Here is a 21,247-nt window from a genome sequence, read left to right on the forward strand (position 1 = left end):
GCCGTCACCTGAACGTGTCTGGATCTGAGCTCTGCGGCCGTGCTGAATATTTTATCAGTTAAATTGATCCTGTTATGATGCTTGCATTAAGCTGGTAGATGTTGTTGTTTATATGGACAGTGCCCTGAACAACGCTCTATATGTAAGACAAAGACCCCATAATAAAACAGCGGGAAGGGAAAACTCGCCTCCCACGGCCTCCCTGAGCCTGAGTGGGTGGATGGAAACGTCATCTATGGCACAACCATCAGTGACATCATGTGAGTGGCGAATGTGTAATATTTACTCTTCTTTTAGGTCGTTTGGCCAAATCAAAATAACGTGTCTGACTGGTTAACTGCTGAATGCTTTACTGTGTTTTCCTGGGCAGAGGACACACTCGGGTTTATTGTTGAGATGACTACCTGCTGATGCAGGAAACAGAAAACAGTCAGAGGAAACAACTCAGTGAACCCGAGGTCCATAAAACCAGCACGATGAGCTGGTTCCTCGCTCATCCTCAGCGGGTCCGGCCCTTCTGTCAGGTTTCATTCAGCCGATGTTAGTGCACTGAGGCTTTCTTCACACGTGGTCTTGTCTGTCCCTCAGGATGTGCGTGGATTCATTCTTCGTGACTTTGCCTTTGGGTCATAAAGGCCGACACCACAGTCGAGTTTCTGCTGAGCCAGAGTTACATGTAACTGCCTCGATTGGTCCTGTAGACATGTCCGCTGATAATCTCTCTCATGCTCATCTTTCATGCAAGCTTCTGGTAATTTTGCATCTGGATGCGTCCAGCTGTTTAGCCAGTGATACTAGCCTGTGGTGACCCGCAGAGGATTGCAGCTACAGGGGCACGCGCTGTTTATTTCTCAGGCTGATCCTCTGAAAGTCCAGGAAGCTGGGATTCCTCTGCCCGTTCACTCCCCAACAAACAGACGATACTGCTGCATCCTCACAGTCCTCAGTTACACCGCCTGCAACAGCAAACAGAGGCCTGTGGAGGCAGCAGCTCCCACCTCCGGGTTTTTCTCTTGTTTACCTGACTTTCATGAACGTGCTCTCGTTACACTCAGGCCATGCGTGCCATGCGCCTCTTGTTGCCTCTCTGGAACGCTCTTCACTTTTATTTGTGTGACTGCCGTTTTCTGGCGTAACAGTGAGGTGGGAGGTATTTGTCGCCTCCTTTGAGGCCCATCGTGATGCCCGTCGATGTGCATACTTGAGATTGAAAAATAAAGAGGACGTTTGCATGAACTAGTATTGAATTCAGTTCTTAGAAGCTCGATCTGATGCTGCAGTCGTGTTTCTCTGACGTCAGCCCGTTCCAGCTCATTAATTACTTTTCATATTTTGTTATATGTGTGTGTTCATGTATGTGGACTACACTACACACTACACAAACGCACACGGGGCATTCTTGCAGGCTGCGAGCGAGCAGCAGGTGTGTTTGTCATGAATCTGAAGGTAACATCACGTGTCCTCGTTTTCAGTTTGGCTCAGTAGTGCAGCTGAGATAGAGGCAAAAACATCACCAACACGGCAGGGACGATGTTAAGCTCAGAAAGTTGAGAATAATGATTTTAAAGCACGTCGAAAGATCGAGAAGGGAAAATATTCGCGGGGAGCTGTCAGCTGGTTTCATCTTGTTGTGCTCTTCTTTACATAAATAAAGACGTTTTCATCATAAACGGACGCAGAGAAAGGTCTGAGGTCAGGGGGAAAGGGATCACGCCACAGTGATGCTGTGAGTTTGAATCCTGCACAAGCTCACGGGTACGTTAGTTGACTCTGCAGTGGTCGCACACCAAATTATCCACGTTCTCCATCGTCCCGAGTCCGTTGATGCGACAGTCGACTGAGCCGTGTGCTGCACGCTGAATGCTTTGTGTTTTGCCTCTCTTCCAGCCTTCCCCGGACTCCCACTAGGATCTTCTCTTCCCTGTCGGAGACCTTCTCCACCCCCGACATCCAGCAGACATGGCAGATGATGCGGACATGCGCAATGAGCTGTCAGACATGCAGCAACGCGCTGACCAGCTGGCTGATGAGGTGAGAACACCGGACTTGCTGCATCACAGGCGTTTGCCTCGTGATGGCAGGTGCACGCTTACTGACTCGCTGAGGAGTCGCGTGGTGGTTGGAGACGCCGAGCACCTTTGTTTTATCACAACTTCAAACATACTGAAACTATGCAGCACAGTAAGAGGGTGCACTAATGAGCACATTATAGAGTGTGTGTGTGTGTGTGTGTGTGTGTGTGTGTCTGTGAGTGTGTGTGTGTGTCTGTGAGTGTGTGTGCGTGTGTGAGTGTGTGTGTGTGTGTGTGTGTGTGAATGTGTGTGTGTGTGTGTGTGTGTCTGTGAGTGTGTGTGTGTGTCTGTGAGTGTGTGTGCGTGTGTGTGTGTGTGTGTGTGTGTGTGTGTGTGTGTGTGTGTGTGTGAATGTGTGTGTGTGTGTGTGTGTGTGTGTGTGTGTGTGTGTGTGTGTGTCTGTGAGTGTGTGTGTGTGTCTGTGAGTGTGTGTGCGTGTGTGAGTGTGTGTGCGTGTGTGTGTGTGTGTGTGTGTGTGTGTGTGTGTGTGTGTGTGTGTGTGTGCGTGTTTCGCAGTTAGAGAGGGCAAGAGAGTGAGAAAGTCTCCATCATGGCCCACAGCTGATCAGCCCTCCAGCTTCACATATGACTCACTGTGGCACAGCTGAGCAGAATATTAAATACAAACACACACACAGACACACACACAGACACACACACAGACACGCAGGAACGCAGGGCAAACACAAAATGGCGGCGCTGGAATAACAGTTTTGTGGCTTCTGTGAGCTTCAGCCTCCACAGCGATTCCAACAGATGGAAGCAAACGAGCGAGCTGATGCAGACGGATCAGAGACAGAATACAAAAAGGCAGAATCAGAAGAAGGAAAAAGAACGTGAAAAATGGCTGCTCGGTGTCAGATTTGTTTGTCTAACCGACACCCCCCACCCCTCAACCCCTACCAGCGCAGACGATGCGCTTGCAGCGAGCGCAGCGAGGCGGAGCTGCTGCCCCTGTGCAGCCTCACGCTCCTTAGAGAATGGGAGCCCCTGTTACACATCAGCCAGGAGCTAATAACAGACGTCACACAGCGATGAGGAATTCTGCCTGCTGCTAATAACAAAGCTGAGTTATTTTGATCAATCAATGCTAACTTAGTAAAACAGACACAAATGCCCATCACGTGCTATAAGTGCTGCATTTCAGGACCTTCCAGGTCTTATCTTACATGTTCCCACAGCTCTGCAAGCTGTCGTGCCCCCCCCCTCCCTCCCACTTCTGTTTAGCACCTGGGGATCTGTCGGCCCGAGAGCTGCCACCAGTGCCCTTCGAGGCCTTCCCTAAACCACAGCTCAATTCATGATTAAGCCATTTATCTACTAAGAAACACTGGCTAACTTAAAATGAGGGCCCAGCGAGTGAAATGATTATATGAAAGACAGAATGCTGTCTGACGCTGCCCCTCATTTCTTGATATTTTATTTCCAAGGAGTTTAAAAACTATCTGCAGCAGATGAACCTTAGAAACAGGAAATAATCCAGGAAAGACGCGACAGAGGACCTGAGAGATGCTTTTGGGTCTTCTGGTGATTTATCCACTGTTTCCCACAGAAATCGTCTCAGCTGAGGGGCGGCTGTTCTGCCACATCACACAAGAACTGGACTGAAAATCTGTGGCAGCAGCTACGATGGAGTGATGACATTTTAGCTCAAATTATCGTCAGTGTGTATAAGGTCAGGAAAAGGTACAACACTAAAACGTAGAGGCTCCGTGTCTTTTTGGGGCTGTAGTGTTGCAGGTCTGTAAAGTGTCCGATTAACATCAGCTTCGTTTTTCACTTAATTTTTAGCCTGGAAATCCGAAGCACACTGCCGAAGCAGTGAAAGCAAACATTAAAACAAGTGTGGGCTCATCTTCACTGTAGCCGGGTCCCAATTTCCCAGACAAATATAAAGAAACGAGAGGGGCGGCTCTAGACTTTTGTGCCGTACTCTAAACTTAGAATAAGTCACCATTTCCATGTGTTACAGTCAGAGCTATGCAGTCCTGCGTGCACACAGTCCATCTCTGCGAGTTCATGTTGAGTTCACGTCGATAATCGTTCAGGGATTGATCCTGTTTGCGGCTGCTGATTGTTCTGATCGGCTCCATTTAGTTTCACACACACTCGCTTATGTTCAGTCGAACGAATGCGCACAACCACATTGAGTTGTTGTGTAAATAAGATTTAACAGGAACACAACAGTCAACAGAACCTGTTGTGTTCACCTGCAGCATGGCTGTGAGAGGGTGCAGAGCAGAGCAGTTACCACGACAGCAGATATGACAAAGCCTGGAAAAGCATGGAAGGTGGTGGTGGGTTGCAAAGAGGCTTGCAGATGTGCAGCAGCTGTGGGCAGACTTTTTAGACTTTTGCATTAATGGAAAATCAAAGGCTGATGGCAGTGAGAGCAGCTGACCTGCCAGTCCTGCAGGTAAGCTTGGCTTCATGGCCGGTCTGGTGCGATGCTCAGGTTATTGGCCATCACATGAAAAACTGCACATAACATGAAAACCAAAACTTTCCAAGCTTCTTGAATCTGAATTGTTTCTTTTATTTGTCCGCAGTCACTGGAGAGCACTCGCCGTATGCTGCAGCTGGTCGAAGAGGTAAGAAAAGTCCTCTAAATGTTGGTGTATGAGTTTGATTTATAGCCAACAATAATATTTAAAAATGTGTGTCAACAACAAACGAAAATAAATGATACTGAATCGCGTCTCGCGGTGTTACGTGTGCAGGACGAGCTGCTGTTTTGCAGCACAGATCATTTCCTGTGCCGACACTCGGATATAAGCAGGGCAGAGGAGACTTCAGGGTTAGTCGTGTGAATATTACAACGATGTCGTTTTGCTCCTGTGTTGCAATGTTGTTACTGTTACTAAAACCTTCATTTTCAGTAATCTGGGAAGGGAGGAGTGTATGCAAAGTGCAAACACACAAGCTCATAGGATAAACGTCCTTTTCTAATAACTGCGCCTCTGTCAGAGATCCTTTACATTTTACAGACTTAAAGGTTTTAACCTGACGACACCAGCGGCACCAGGATTACATGCAAGCATGTCACTGTACCAACACTGAAACTCTCAGAGGAGCAGAGATGAATCAGTAGTAGAAGAGCGAGGACAGTAGGAAGCTCATTGTTGTGTGAGGATCTCTAAAGCTGTTAGAATAGCTCAGATTTATGGAGCGAGACTCAGATACCTGAAAGTCCAAACTCAGCGTTCAGCTGTCATACACTCAGCAAGTGTTCACGTTCATCAGCGCTGCCAGGAAGGACACAATCAGACTTTACATGAGAGGGAAACATGGCGCTCTATCAGATCTATTCTGAACCGTTAGTGGTCGGTTTGCCCCCAAACAGCCAGTCAAAAGACAGAAGTAAGTCTACTGTTTGTGCCTTGGATTGGTGTTTGTTCAGTCATCTGTGGGACAGGCTCTGACCTGGTCAGCGCTCTCTCGTCAGATTGTGCTGGTGATCAGCAGAAGCGTTACCAAGACGGCCTCCAAATGGCAGGAAACTGTGGATAAAAGCGAGACTGTCAGTTAGGCTTGGTGGCATTTTCTGTAACGTTACGTGATGTATACGTAGTTAATTTTAGCTGTATCCACAGAAACAGTCGTCATATGAAAATACTGAACATGTTTGTTTGTTTGTTTTAAAGCTGTAAGAAGAGGAAGTGGAAACAATTCCTTCTTAGTCATTTAGACACGACACGATTGCTGTGCACAGAAAAATGCAGCACGTTTTTAATAAATCCAGTAAACTGTCCAACACAAAGCCACACGTACATGTCAGCACGTCCCTGTCACGTTCATGCTTTGCCCAACGGTTGTGGAGCGTGTGCCCAGCTTAGGCGGACCATGAGGCAACTGAGTAATGGCGTGAATAGCACATAACGTGAAGATCAGTGACATCAGGGATGATAATACTGCAATGTAATGAGACTGCAACAAGCAGACGCAGATGGAAGAAAGGAGGGCGGGTGAGGCATAGAGAGACAAGGAGTGAGAGCATCTGGGGGGGTGAGTGGCTAACAAGCTACCCGCTGCAGCTCTCAAGGTCATATTGATCATCAGTCGACATTTCTCACCATCAGCTCCACCCTACAAATGTACTGCAGGCAGGGAGGGACCGAAGGAGGGCTGAACAGAGCGACGGCTTCTTTATGCACGTGATCAGAGAGATGGAGGGTGGGGAGGATGCAGCACAAACAGCTGACATAGATAACATTCAGCGGCTCTCGTGATGTCACTCGCGACTCTGTGTTTATCGGTTTTCCCCACAAACTGAATGTCCAGGACGACAGTAAGAAGATCTGTTCAGTCTGAAAAATACAAAATTAGTTGTTTCTAACAATGAGGCTGACTTTCACTCGATTCCGGAGCTTTAGCGGCGTGCTCTTAGCGGCGTGCTCTTAGCGGCGTGCTCTTAGCGGCGTGCTCTTAGCGGCGTGCTCTTAGCGTAGCGTGCTCGTTGCTGTGAGGCCATTTGAAAAAGCCGGGATTATTAGATAGGGAACATTTCATGTCATCACAGGTACAAAAGCAAACATAAACTGTAAACCTGGGACAATGATCTGTCATCAACAGTCCGTCAGTGGAGGTGTAGGATAATACTCTCCTGCACCGCCAGGTTAGATGGAGAAAGCTGCACCATCCTCAGGCCTGTCTGGGATTATGGTTGATTATTGTTGGGTTTCCCCAGGGACACATTTCAGATACTTTGGGATTTCTCATGCAGAGGCTCCTTATTGCTCCCCTCTCGCCTCCCAAGCATCCGTGTGGCTCTCTTCCCAAACTGCTGAGGAGGAGGGGTGGCTGTTTGTCATGGCGAGCACGTGTGGTACACAGCGACACACCGTGATCGTATTTATGCCGATCAGGCTGAGCCAGCTGCCAAATCTTAGTGCTGCATTTTAAAGAAGCACACAGTTGTATGTTAGCTAACGCTGCTGCGTCTTCTCAGACTCCTTTGCCAGCCCCGCCATCAGTGACGAGAAGCATTACTGTGAATGCTATTGCAGGCTCAGCTGCTCCAGTCAGGAGCAGAAAACTCGCATTGTACCACGATTTTAAGAAGAACGCTCGTCCGCTGTCGATGCTAGCATCATTAATCTCCTTCAGCTTGATTCCACGTTTAACAGACAGATGTCTTTGCATCTTCGATCAATATCATCAGCACAGAGGTAATAGGAAGGAAAATGTTCAATTTGTTTGTTCAGGAAAACAAGAAGATGAAGCAATGATCCCGATGATCAAGCTCAATGTGCATTTGTTCTGTTGCTTTACAGAAAGCACAGCAGCAGATGTGTTATTCTCTCTCTCTCTGCTGTTTAAATTAAAGCCTTAGGCCAGCAGTTACTAATACACTGTGCCAGCACCAGCTGGTTTTTTGAAACAAAAGGTAGAAAGAGAGCGCAGTGACAAAATTGCATGTAACAGGTGATGACTCAGAGATTTTAGCCACTCACCCTTTCTCAAGATGCAAAAATACAGAGAATATTTAAATCAAGTGTGCGATTAACACTTCCAACACACAATTTAAAGCTAATCGCACCGATATAAAAAACAGCAGGTCTGTGATTTTTTTTGAGTTGCTGATATGAGTAAATTATACCCTTAGACTTCTAAATCACATTCATTTGTGCTCAAGCTGTTATTGCCCCGACTAGCTGAAGACTGGGCAGGTGTGTCAGGTGTGTCAGGTGTGTCAGGTGTCATAAATAAGGTCCTTAAACTATCTGTGAAGGAACTGTCCCAAAGCATGCATGTATGGTGCTTAGTGCATGTAAAGTTAAATGAGGAATGGTTCATACTTTCATATAATACAGATTTGTAACCTTTATTTAATGAGGAGTTCACTCTTGTGGTGACCAGGTAAAGGTGACGTCTCTTAAAAAATGGTTGTAAGGCTAAAAAGTCACATAAAAAATATAAAAGAAAAGCACAAAACACAGCTGGATGAAGGTGGTAGATGTTTTAGTTTAGATTTGCAGGGAATTAATTGCAAAAATGTACCTTTAAAAGTGTGTGTGTGTGTCGCTCTCCTGCTGTAATAAAAACGTAATTTGGCGAAGGCGAGCAGAGCGCTCGTGTTAGCTGCAGGTGTAATTGTGCTCTGCCAGCGTGTTTAACCATGTTAGGAGAATTTAACTTCAAAGGATGCAAAGAAAGGAGCAGCGCAGAGTTTCTCAGCTTCACTGCTTCCTGAGCTCCTGCAGCCGCTCACCACTGTTTTCCTGTGATTGTCTTCCTTTTCCACCTCCTGTCTCCGGGGAATAGAGCAAAGATGCCGGCATCAGGACTTTGGTTATGCTGGACGAGCAGGGAGGTAAGTGTGCATGAGGGGCGATGGCGCAGGGTCACAACATATAGATGCGACCAGAATCGGCACAGTGATAATATGATTGCATTCAAATACAAGCAGCGCTACACTCCAGTCCTCACCTCGTAGACTTAGAATTAAACGACGCGTTTCATTTGCAGTTGCTTGGTTTTACTTGAGTATTTCCAAACTAATTCGTTTTGTCCTTAAAGGAATCGGTTTTGAGTTGTTTGATTTGTTGCATGTTTTCTTTGGTGAAGGTTCAACATGGTTTCCTTCTTTCTTTCAGCTTCTTTTAACATTTGTTTTCTTTGGCTAACATTTTTCTTTTTACTTTGCCTAACTGCTTTCACTTTGCCAGCAGCGTTTTATGGTTTTTCTGAGCTGAGGACGACGGTTAAAGGAATTGTCACGAGTGCCAAAACCATAACAGATCCTGTCAGGAAGATTTAACGGCAGCAACCGCAGGAATGAAACCTTACAGCTCAACAACTCATTGTCAGGAACCGGCCGACGGCCTTGTCCCTGTGGGTGCTGCCGGCAGTGTAACCTCCGGGCTGGTCTCAGATCTGTTTACAAGAAATAAATACATTTAAAAAACACCCATATGACCTATTATACTGCTTTATATCACAATAAAGGCAAACAGGTCTGAGGACAGCTAACCTGGCCGTTCCAGCCCACTAACAGTCCAAACGATCGATTTAGCTGGTAATGACAAAATATTCAAGCCCTTGTCTATCAGCCCACCTACAGATTTGTACAATCCCTGATTAGATGCAATAAATGAGAACGTCGGCTCACAGTAACCTTAAAAGATATCATTTCTAATGTGAAGTGAATGATATTTGGACTCTTGAGCGCCCTCAGTTTTCTGTTTCTGGGAAAGCTCGTAAACCAGAGCAGCCCAGTAAGAGGCCTGACTGCACCAGCATCACTCGGGGAGAGGAAAGCTCTCCCTCCTCCAACTCTCCATTTAGCCTTGCTGCCCCGAGAACTGCAGGATCGTTTGCAACAGCTGACTGGACGCAGGAGCCCGAGCTGACCTATGACCCCAGATTTGCACCTCTGCAGCACTTGGTGCTGAAGTCAACATTCATAGGCTGATGTGCTTTACCTCTGATGCAAATCATTTCAATTTGAACTTGAAGCCATCGCTGATCTTTATTTTGTATCATTCTTCAATGATCACCACACACTCAGTGACCCACTTCTCTATAATACCACTAACACAATGTGACGTCCTTTATGACCATCAATGACTGTAAACCAGGGATTTTACAAATTTGGGGAAAAGAATCTGTAAAGTCGTTTCTCAGTCCACTCCATATTTAACCGTGCCTCACCCTTCACTCACCCAGCAGCCGTCCACCACACCAGCACGACGACGGCCCCGATGCTCACTGACCAGACAGACCTGAGTCCTTTCAGTTACACTGAATCATTTTAAAGCCACACACACAGTTTTCAGTTGACCCTCGTAACGGCAGCAAAAGGTGTGCTGTTCATGCTCACAGCTTCATCTACAGCTCATAAGGGCCACATGCTGCAGCTGTCACTAACATGCAAATAATCCAGTAGCTGAAAAATGTTTAAATTCTCCCAAGTTTTACACGTTAAATCAGAGAAAGGAAAACTGGGCAGCTTCCCGGCAGCTTACAACCAAAGGAAGAGAAAATCCATTCAGCACTGAAAAGGTCTTCAGCTGTAACGACCATCCGCACGTTTTCCTACGGAAATATTTCAGTAGAATTTTACAGCCTGTGACTGTCACCAAATAAATGTGATTTCAATGTATTTTATTTGAAATGACAATTTAGTTACAATTACCTATAATACTCAAAGAATAAGGAGGCAATACATCAGATTTCTGCAGAAAACAAAGAAATAATAACACTAAGTAAATTTAAGTATGGAGAAAGTCGTTTTGCGTTGCTCATAATTTAAGGTTTTTATAGGAAAGGAGACAAAAACGATTCTGTAAAGTTAAATTCTGCATAAGTCATTTTAGGTTCTGTGTGATGTCCTGATAATTTGGGTGGAAACATTTTCTTTGTAAAGTAGTTGTCAGTCAGTTTGGGATGTGGATTTTTTATGGAGCGGTTCCACCTTAACTTACTACGTTAAAGCAAAGGAAACATGTTTTTTCTCTTCACTAATTTTCTAAGTTGTGTTTGTGATTTTGAAAAAGAAAGTTAGACTTGGCTTCATTGTTATCAGGTCACATAGGCCTCCAGATTTTGGTTGTATTTACCTTTTTGTAGTTTGGTAACGGTGAACAGTCCTGAGCACACGTCTGATGGAAAAATAAAAAGACAGACGAATAACAGAACAAACATCATGCACATCAACAGAAAAGGCTAAAAAGATGAATCTACTCCATAATACAGCCAAAGTATTGCTCCCACAGAGTTACCCTGAGATGCACAAAGTCACTTTACAATATTTACAACTTTTATAAATATATCATAAAAATATTTAAATAAATATCATTACATTTAATTTCAAATAATAAACATTGAAAATCTGTTTAGTTACGTCCTTGGTCGTGGGCTGTATTATAGCGTTACCAGGATGTCTCCCACTAAGCCTTCATGGCCGTCTGCAACTGGTACTGGAAGTGATGGGAGCAGCTGGAAACTAAGAAAATGTGCCAGCCGCCTCTAAAGCTGACTGACAACCGTTTCTCCTGCTGCGGGGTATAAACTGGTACTAAAACCTGGGTTTTGTGTGGGAGGACCCGGAGCAGCTCTTTATCCTGAGCTGACAGTCTGCTCGATCGGATTTGAGATTGATCTATTGATTTGAAAAAAAGGAAACGCCGATTTCCCCCAGAAATCTTTGTTTCCCTTTAACATCTTTGCTGAAACATTTACACTTTCAATCAAATGAACCAAGAAAACAAAGAGAGAAGATTTACTTTCATTATTGGATTGTTGGGGACTCTCATGGACCATTTTCTGGTCCCCCAAAAATCTGTAAGTGCACATAATTGTATTTTAGCCACCAAAGCGATGCACTGTACACTCAGATACACACCAGAGTACAAACGCTTCACTTGCTGCTCATCATGACTCATATTTCTGTCAATCAGTCAATGAAATTCATTCCACTACTGTCATCCCTTTGTCCTGACCAGAGCAACTCGATCGTGTCGAAGATGGCATGAACCATATCAACCAAGACATGAAGGAAGCCGAGAAAAATTTAAAAGATTTAGGGAAATGCTGTGGGCTTTTCATATGTCCATGTAACAAGTAGGTACTGATAATGTGCCCCAAAGGTTCTTTACATATGTGGTGGCGTCCAGTTTTTCCTTTTTCTTCTTTTTAAGTTTTTGTTTGACTTTCTTTCGTCATAGTGTCTGAAGTTGTTGTCTTCTCTCCTTTGTCCTCTCTTTCTTTCTCTCCTCTTCTCCTTCTGCTTCGTTCTGTGGGGGATAAATGACTTGTGTTTAATCAGAGCAACTGGAGCGCATCGAGGAGGGAATGGACCAAATCAATAAGGACATGAAGGATGCAGAAAAGAATTTGAACGATCTAGGGAAATTCTGTGGTCTTTGCTCCTGTCCATGTAACAAGTAGGTGCTGCTTGCCTGCCTGCCTGCCTGCCATTTAAAATTAAGTATCTAAGAAATAAAACCGAGGTAGAAGTGACATCACAATGGCCATCAGCCAATAGTCTGCTCTACTCCAGCTCCTAATAAACACTGAGCCTGGCCCACAATGTGGAATGATTAACTTCAAAATCGTCCCTGTTCAGTCGGCCCACTTAAGGTTAAACATTTCCAGTCACAATATGACAATTTTTAAAAAAACCCAAACATCTAAAACAATAACGTGATTTCCCGTAACAGTACGTGACACTCGTTAGGCCCAGTCATGTTGGTCAGTTAGTACTTTTTATCTTCTTTTATTTAAATATTTGCTGATTCAGTAGCAACTCCCACATGGTTTACTGAAGGGATTTGCTAACAGTCAGCTGAGACTGAAGGAGTCCCCTGGATGAGTGATGAAAACGTCCAACGACCTTCTTTGGGCATAGCAAACATAGTGTCCCAGAATTTATAGCTCCCCAACTGGGAGCATCTCATAGTCCAACGGTCTGAACCATCACTGAACAATTGACCTCAAAAAGCTGCTAAAGTTCTTCCAAAGTTAAAATTGATTCACCACCCAGATTTTTACATACCTTGTACGGTCAAATGAGGCTGATACAAACCTACCGGTGAGACCCAAATTCCATAAAGCCGAGCTTTAAACGTCCAGTCAACTCTCCCCCACCCAGCCAAGGCCATGCTTCATCAATAAGTGCCTCTCTTCTACCAAGTGCCATATTCTCTAAGCTTCCACTTCTCCAAACAGCTCTGTGATGGGAGTCGTCTACATGCAGGTGTAGCCGCTGTAGAAGTCCCACCTGTAGCAGTCGTATCGATTCCTCCTGAAGAGGGTTTTTTCTCATTTTTGATGCATGGTGGTGGGAAGCTGTTGACCTTCCCAATTATAAAACGTACTTAGATTTAAAGAGCAGGGCTGGGGCTCCAGAAGCATCTTGGCACTTAGATCATCCTAATGTATTGACTCCAGATGGAAATGTAGCGATCTTGGTCCCAAAATGCCTTTGGCCAGCCTGGTCCAGGACTGGTTGACACTTCTCCTCATCTGCATGATCTCTACCACCACCACACTGCTCTGACATCCAGTAGATCCTCACCTGTTTGCAGGCAATGAGACCTTTCTGTTTCCCGTTGAACACCCCCTCCCCCACTGCCTTCTATGAGCCACCGAGCACCAATGACATGGAAAGACTGGCGAGCATGACCCTGTGAATGCTCATGCATGCGTGATGATGTAACTCATAAAGCAATGCTACACATGATGATGCTACGATCATGATGTTGATGTTTACACTGAAAATGATACTGATGGTGATCCTGATGAACAGCAATCGTTTTGTGCCAAACTCACATCGGCGCGTGTTCAGAGTTCATTTGTGAGCAGAGCTGTCGTTTCGTAACTTTACGGGTTGGACCAAATTTAAAGACATACAAAGAAAATAAAGTTAACTGAAGTCCCTGCCTGGCAAACGATGGAAAAGAACAAAGAGAAGATAAAAGAGGAATGCTGCACAACAAAACTGTCAGATGCTCAAAGTATGGCAGCGAACACGCTGAAAATAGGAAAGAAATGACAGAATGACACATTCAGAGCAAAGGAGAAAAACAGGAGTGATCTGTGGTGTAGCTTGCAGCTAGAAACTGGGCTAGGACACATGCGCACTGAGATATTTTTAGGAACGTAGTCAGGGTCGATGTATAAAATGGGTGCATCATGCCACAGCACTGTGTGCAGGACCCTTGTTTCTGCTGCAGTTTGTCTGCAGCGCCACCTCTCCTGCAGAGCGCTGTGCTAATTTAGCCTTTATTCCACTCTGGCTGCTAAACACTGATGTTTGCTAAGCTCCCTTTCCTGCAGGGAACTCGCTCACATGTAGGTCAGCCATATCAGATAGTGGCAGCCTGCTGGGACATTGACTCAACCTGCCTGCACAAATAGCAGGATGCTAAAAGAGATACATGTTTTTCAGCACTGCTGCTCACTGTACCTCCTAATCCCTTCAGCGTGTCTCTCAGAATTAGCAGACCCCAGATTTCCCTCTTAAAGGCTTCATATTGTGGCCGTCTGAATGCCACTCAGGAGCTGGTGGTGGATTGCTCGACTTGCAGGTCGCTCAATGAATGAATGAGGCAGAATGACTTTAGTCTTACCGCGGGTCCTGCAATACTCATACCATCTAATCAGATCATCTCTGCTCAATCAGAGCAGATCTGATTAGAAATGTGCAGTATATCCTTTCTGAGACAGCAGGAAAGTAAATTGCAAATTAAAGTTTTACAGAAGGAGATGAGATTAAAAAAAACGCAGCAGAAAGAAAGAAGAAAACCGATGGAAATATAAAGGACGTAGACAAGGGTAGCGTATGTGTTAATCATATTGGTGTGTGTCAGCAGGGACAGGGCGCTCAGCGAAGCCTTGCCTCAGTCCATTTCTATTAATAAGAGCAGTGTAGGAGGCGGCTGAGCCATTGCCATCCCGATACAGCTAGAATACATCCACACAGCACTCCAAGGTTATAAAAGCTCAGCAACTGTGATACAAGCAAAGAAGTGTCAGGATGCTACTGAATGGGCAGGAAAATGTTGACATGTGTACACAGACAGCATCGACAGAGCTCTAACTAAAGAGACAACTGTTACCTTCCACTCCATCTAGCTGCTGTGTGGAGCCAAAACAGATGCTGAATGTGACAGAGTGAGCTTTGATAGGCCGAGCAGCCGAGCTGCGATTGTGTTAGCACAGCTGTACAGACGCAAGCAGATGTGACTTTCGTTGAGAGATAAGCTGAGTCACAACCATTACCCCACTCCCCCGCCTCACCACCTCAACATGACCAGGATTCTGTGACATATAAAGACAGACAGGTGTGGGGGTTGGGGTGGGTGATGCCCATGGTTCAGGAACAGGTAAACGAGGCGCTCTTCTCTGCTGACTCCCTCCAGTTTCTTGTTTTGTTTTGTTCTCCTTCTTCTTGTTTCGCAGTTTGTTCTCCGCATTGATCGTCGTCCCTCCCAACAATGTGACAGTCCTGTACACTCTGTGTTGTGTGTCTGCCACAAGCTCTGTCTCTTCTCTGTTTTCTGTCACACTGTGGGAGTGGGATGTGCTTTACTGTTGCAATAACACAGAAGTATGACGGTTTAGGACAGAGAGAAGGAATCAGGCTACAACACAGTTCAAATTGCAGCTATGTTAAGACACGAAATGGCACAGCGTACAGGGCTTGCCTGATTCTGAACAGTATGTTATATACCTGCAATATAACATCGCACACATAAGTACTGTGTTACAACAGAATGAGCCTGTACCTACCAAACCCAGTCTACCAGCCAGTTCATGCCTGCTATGCTTTGCTCGACTTTAGTCTAGTCCCACCATATATTTATGTGCTGGTTGCATGAAACCGATTAACACTGTGTGTCAGCTACATGCTAATATATTTACATATGTGCTGCTGCAGTACCTCAAATCCAAGGCTCTCTTTGTTAGGTTTGACTAATTGGAAGCCTGCCTGGTTGAGGTAAATGGCGAGTCGCTTTTTTCAAACTGTTGAGTAACTTCCTCTTCGTCACTGCCGGTGGCCAGGATGAAGAGCGGAGCCAGCAAGGCCTGGGGGAATAACCAGGACGGGGTGGTGGCCAGCCAGCCCGCCCGCGTGGTGGACGAACGCGAACAGATGGCCATCAGCGGAGGCTTCATCCGCAGGTAGGAGGAACGCTTGGATGTGTGCGATTTTACGGGGCACATTCATCTTGTCTGGAATATTTCGAGGCAAGATGAGGGTAAACGTGCACATGGCATCGTTTTTGGCCTCACCGGCAGCCCGACTAGTCTAGCAAAGCAGACCAGCCTTTATGTAGCACTGAGATGTCCGTCCGCTCTCACCAGCCACTTTGTTAGATGCGCTGTTCTCTTACTTTTCCTAAAAGAACTGCTTTAATCCTTCATGGCATAGAACTGACAACATGCTGGAAACATTCCTGGGTGACTTTGATATGGATCCATACTGCTGCTACAGACCCATGATCCGCATTTCCCGCGCTCTGTTAGATCAACACGTTCTCACTCCCAAAGCGTAACATTTTACGCTAGGTGTCAAATCATCAACATATTACGTTTTCGGCTACCCAACACGTTCCTACATGACGACATCGGAAAACTGAGGACATATGAGAACTTAAATCACTTTGGGAAAACACTATTTCACGTCATTGCAGTGCTGGTTAAGGTTAGGTTTAGGGCTGCAATACAGGGCAGGAACGTCTATTACCGCGAGATCGTAATTCCACTGGATTTAATCCATAACCCGGCGCGTACCATAAGAACGCGGAAGGTCACCATTCGCGTTCCTCAGGAACGCCGTGGGACGTGACAAAACGTCGGGATGTTGCGCCTCGGGAGTGAGAACAGGCTCGTTAGATTGAGATGTGGTGCCTGTGGAGATCATTTGAATACAATGAACTGTAATGATTGGAGCTTTGTGACGTGGTATACTAAGGGATACACATGATCAGCAATAATACTCGACAATGCTGCAACATTTCGTCAATAATCAAGTGTACAAAAGAAAATCCCATCACTAGATCACCACCAGCCTGAACTATGAATCCATGCTTTCATGGTGTTTGTGCCAGATCCATCCAGATGTCACAGCAGAAAGTTTGAAATATCCTGGTATTTTTCATAATTTCCTAAACTTTCTTCAGCTCACTGGCAGTAACCACATACACGGATAATCAATTATTCCACTTTTTACGTAGAGTCGGCCTTAGTCAGTATTTAAATGTACCCACAAAGGTACTCACAGGCAGTGTTGGGCAAGTTACTTTGAAAAAGTTACTAGTTACTTCTTCAAAAAAGTAACTGAGTTAGTAACTGAGTTACCAGATTCTAAAAGTAACTGATTACTTGAAAAGTAACTATTGCGTTGCTTTAAAAAAACGTTTAATCCTCTGGGGTCCAGGGTACAATCGGCCATTTTTAACTCCTTCTGATGTTCCCTCCACATTTTACCTTTAACTGTTTATCTGCCTTGTTTGGTCTCATTCTTTTCAGCACAACCTCACGTGTCTGAATTTACAGTCATGTTTTCATTTTGACAGACTGCATTAACACAATTGATTTAAAATCAGACACAAAACATAAAAAACAACAAAACATAAAATCAGAGTAGAAAAAGTGATATTTTTACTGTAACAACCACACATTTCAAACTATTTACAGAAGCGGGAGCGCGCAGCTGCTTAAAGCTGTAGCGCCCGGATTACTTACAGCTACTTCCTGCACCTGAAGGTGCGGTGAGCTGAACACAGCTTCAACCGTCTGTTTGCTGAAAAATAGTAACGCGACTGCACCTCATTTTCTTGTTAGTAACTGTAACGGCGTTGTAACGATAGAAACAGTAATTAGTTAGATTACTCGTTACTGAAAACAGTAACGCCGTTAGTAACGCATTATTCCCATCACTGCTAACAGGTACTGAAATCAGCTCTACTTTTAGTACTTTAGTGATACTTAATGTAACAACGAAAGAGCAAATGAAGGCGTTTCTACTTGAATACCATCGACTAATAGAAAAAGCACGAGTCCACAGTTCAGCATCTACTGAAGGTCGAGCTACATTAGCTACATGAACAGCTGTAAATAGACTGAAAGTCAGATAAAGACGAGGAGCAGCAGAAAAAAAACATTCATTATCTGGTTCTTGTCTTCTTGTCTTCATATGTAATCAGATTACCTGATGGAGAACTATAATCCAAATCTATATTCTTGAGAACAACACAGGCTTTAGACTTTAATGTGGATATTAGATTATATCATATTTCACATTCAGTTTTTTTAATCTGTGTCTATATATTTGAAAGACTGGGAATTGTATATCTGGATATTTAACACTGTGACATTGTGATATTAATAAAGAAACACAGTGAACAGGATCCTGCGTTCAGTCTCTGCTCTTTGGAGGTTCAGAGGTGAAATATGGACAACAGCAGTGGCAATGTGTGCTGTACTAGTTACTGCAGAGATAAATGTGACCTTTTGTATGGTAGGGTAACAGACGATGCCCGGGAAAACGAGATGGATGAGAACCTGGAGCAGGTGGGTGGCATCATTGGCAACCTGCGCCACATGGCTCTGGACATGGGCAACGAGATCGACACCCAGAACCGCCAGATCGACAGGATCATGGAGAAGGTACACGCACAGCTTTTCAGCTTTTTCTTCAAGCGCACCGGGTTCATGTAATCGCCGAGTTGAGTCATCTTGCTTATTTAGTGAGTTGCCTCCTTGCAAATATAACATATAACCAGTGTGGACACGAAGGAAAAGCTTGGAAAGCTTGGTTTGTATACGACACCAGCTCAGGTTCACAAAGCTCAGCCAGGTTGGGTCTTTTATAGGCTGCAAGGTTTTCTCCATGGATATTCCAACATTCACTTACATCCCTGTTTCCTGGTTTGGTTTAACTGAAACAGTAAGAACATCGAGTGGCCACGTTGTGAGGATGTGCAAGAGTGCTGTGAACATGCCCGTAAATTTGCAGTCGATGAAATGCTGGTGATTGGTTAGAAAGTTTTAAAATAATGTCCAACCTTAAGACTTAAATAACTTAATGCCTTTGACGCAGAACTGTGCAACTCTTAAGTCTAAGACATAAAGGAATGACAGTCATTAAAATCAGGTCAGAGATAAAATGTAGAAACAGCAAAGAAAAGTTGTCTTACCTTTTATTTTCTTAAGCATTTCTGTATTTAATGGTCTCTTTGTATAATAGAGTCTTTTTAAAAAGCTCCATCTCTAAATTCAAAGCTCTACCACACCAAAAGTACAATGAAATCTATCTAACCGGGTACTAAAGATAAAACACCAAAATACAGATCTGTGGAATCAATCAACAAAGCCCTCTCATTACTTCTTCCTCTCTCACAGGCCGACTCCAACAAGACCAGGATCGATGAGGCCAACCAGCGCGCCACAAAGATGCTGGGCAGTGGCTAAACGCCCGGAGTCCGGAGCGTGAACGTCCCGGCGTCCCGCGCCACGCATCGATAGGCGCTGACATGCTTTCATCATGGTATTGACCTTCTAGGTTTGCACACATGCACATATCACCTCCCCGCCCATTGTAAATGTTGTTCTGTGTCGTCTGTCGAGCTTTTTCAAAATGATTGTCCTCGTAAAAAGATGATTTCTTATACTCCGTATATCATTCTTTCCAAAGGTTGTATATAGTGCTGACTTGATGGATCTCTAGCTCACCTGTGAAGTTTTTATTCTCTATGTCAAATATATATATATATATATATATATATATATATCTCACATATCATATATATATACATATATATACACACACGAGTACACTTCTCTGGATGACAAGTATATAATAGGAATGCTGTACAAGCTGTTTGTTTTTTCTTCCTTTTCGGTATCTCAGTATCGTCTTAGTAAAACTGTGTCATTACATATAGGCTACTGTCATGCTCCTTATTTTGGTGTTGTCACAAAAACAGCAGGAGAAGATCGATGGCAAACACGAGTCACTAAGCGGCGGTACAGTTGGGCGGGACGGCAAAGAGCACTTACAATCAAAAGGCAGTCCTTGGTCCATTTTCCTTCATCGCAATCATACTGAGTTACTGTTTAGACAATGTGCAACTAGACTCTCTGTAGCTGTATTAGACATTGCATTCCAAGTGATGTGAATTGTGCGTTCTCTGCATGACAAATGGTAGATTTTAGTCTTATAAATAAAACCTGTCTGAAAAAATATATATAAAAAATGATAACATGGCAGTAGCAAATTGACAAAACGCATGCTCGGTATTAGGACACAGTTTATCGTTCCATACTCCTGCAAGTTTGCAATAGTGCCACTCTTTCTGTCTCGATATATTTACCGACTGTGACCATCTCGTTGTACAATAATGCAAAAGGGATCAAAAAAGTGAGATGAAGTTGAAACAACTGAGGACTTTGGGTTGTATTGCAAAAAAATGACCTGTTTTCTAAATGATTATGCAGTTCAGTGATGAAGATGTTGATTATATGATGAAAGCTGAGGACTGGTTGTGTACTGTATCATAGGTTTTGGATGCTCTGAAAAAAATAAACGTTTGCAATGTAAAGCAAAGACGCATATTTCTGAGAGACCTTACTTTTATAAGAAAACCGTATATGTAAGTTTATTCTCCCCGTGTGGTTTGTTATTGGTAAGAATAATGACAATATTAAATAACAATTACAACTATACTCTGAAACAAAAAAATACATACAAATGGGTTTTTTTGTTGCTTCTGTACTTTAGAGCTATGCACACCAAATCGCCAAAATGTCAAGTAGTTAGAGTAAGGTGATGAATTACCTAAACCTGAATGACACAATAGGTTAAACTGTGAGATTGATGTCCTCAACGCATGTAATACTAAAGACTCCCTCTCTGTATCCTGTCAGTGTGTGAAGTGGTGGACATTTTGTAGCTAGCTGAATTGATTAAAAGTAATAAACCCTAGTTGCATCCGTGTCTGTCTTTATTGCTTAGAGACTCCAATCTCAATCTCTAACGTCCAGGGTGGCATTTACCCAAACTACCGCTCACTTTTTAGATTACACCTTATGTGGCAGACAGTCCACCCGATGGCCCTGTTTTCTCTAAACAAGAAGCCAGCAGTCCAGGGATACACTGACAGTCAACAAGATAAAGCATTTGATATTCATCTTTGTGGTGTTTAGCTTTGGCGCAAGTTTAATATATGAGAGGAACCAGACTGAAAGGCAAGAAGTGATTCCTAAAGAGCCAAAACATTCAGAAATGTCAGCTGAGGAAAACACGGTAAATACAGAAGTTTCAGTCGAATAACCACAACTGCTAAAGCGTTTCTCCCTTTTTAACGACCTAAATTTAACTTTAAAAGGTTTTATTGTTTCATAATAAAAAAAAATTACAAATCCCTTCTGCTATCCTTTTTTCCTTTCACAAACTTCTCCTCAGGAAAAACACAATTGTCACATTAAAAAAGAAAGATTCACACTTTTTTCACATCAACTGTTTCAGTGTTTGTCATTTTCTGATATGTTGCCAAAATTTCCATATAAGCAAGTTACATGCTAAATATTAGCTAAACTTCCATGTGCAGCGTTAGCTTACCTCAGTGCAAAAACAACAAGCTTAGCTGTGTTTTTTGTTGAATCTACAGAAAAAAGAAAGAATACCAATCACAAAATTGTTTTGTATGGGATCAAGTACTGTT

The 21,247-nt window shown here is 43.9% G+C and overlaps 1 protein-coding gene across 1 annotated transcript in view; it reads left to right on the plus strand.

The window, feature by feature from the left end:
• snap25a (synaptosome associated protein 25a) overlaps positions 1–20,508 on the plus strand; it is a 33,480-nt gene extending 12,972 nt beyond the window's left edge. The window contains exons 2-8 of the mRNA XM_085247267.1: positions 1,888–2,031; positions 4,622–4,663; positions 8,337–8,385; positions 11,842–11,959; positions 15,582–15,701; positions 18,047–18,191; positions 18,927–20,508. Of these exons, the coding sequence (XP_085103393.1) occupies positions 1,960–2,031; positions 4,622–4,663; positions 8,337–8,385; positions 11,842–11,959; positions 15,582–15,701; positions 18,047–18,191; positions 18,927–18,995 (615 nt within the window). The 5' untranslated portion in view covers positions 1,888–1,959 and the 3' untranslated portion in view covers positions 18,996–20,508. The remainder of the gene's footprint in view (positions 1–1,887; positions 2,032–4,621; positions 4,664–8,336; positions 8,386–11,841; positions 11,960–15,581; positions 15,702–18,046; positions 18,192–18,926) is intronic.
• Positions 20,509–21,247: the final 739 nt, after the last annotated feature.

This window comes from Mchenga conophoros, linkage group LG15 (assembly GCF_057382185.1).
Source record: "Mchenga conophoros isolate Kocher_MC1m ecotype Shallow Benthic linkage group LG15, M_conophoros_male_GT1.1, whole genome shotgun sequence".
NCBI classification, from domain to species: domain Eukaryota; kingdom Metazoa; phylum Chordata; class Actinopteri; order Cichliformes; family Cichlidae; genus Mchenga; species Mchenga conophoros.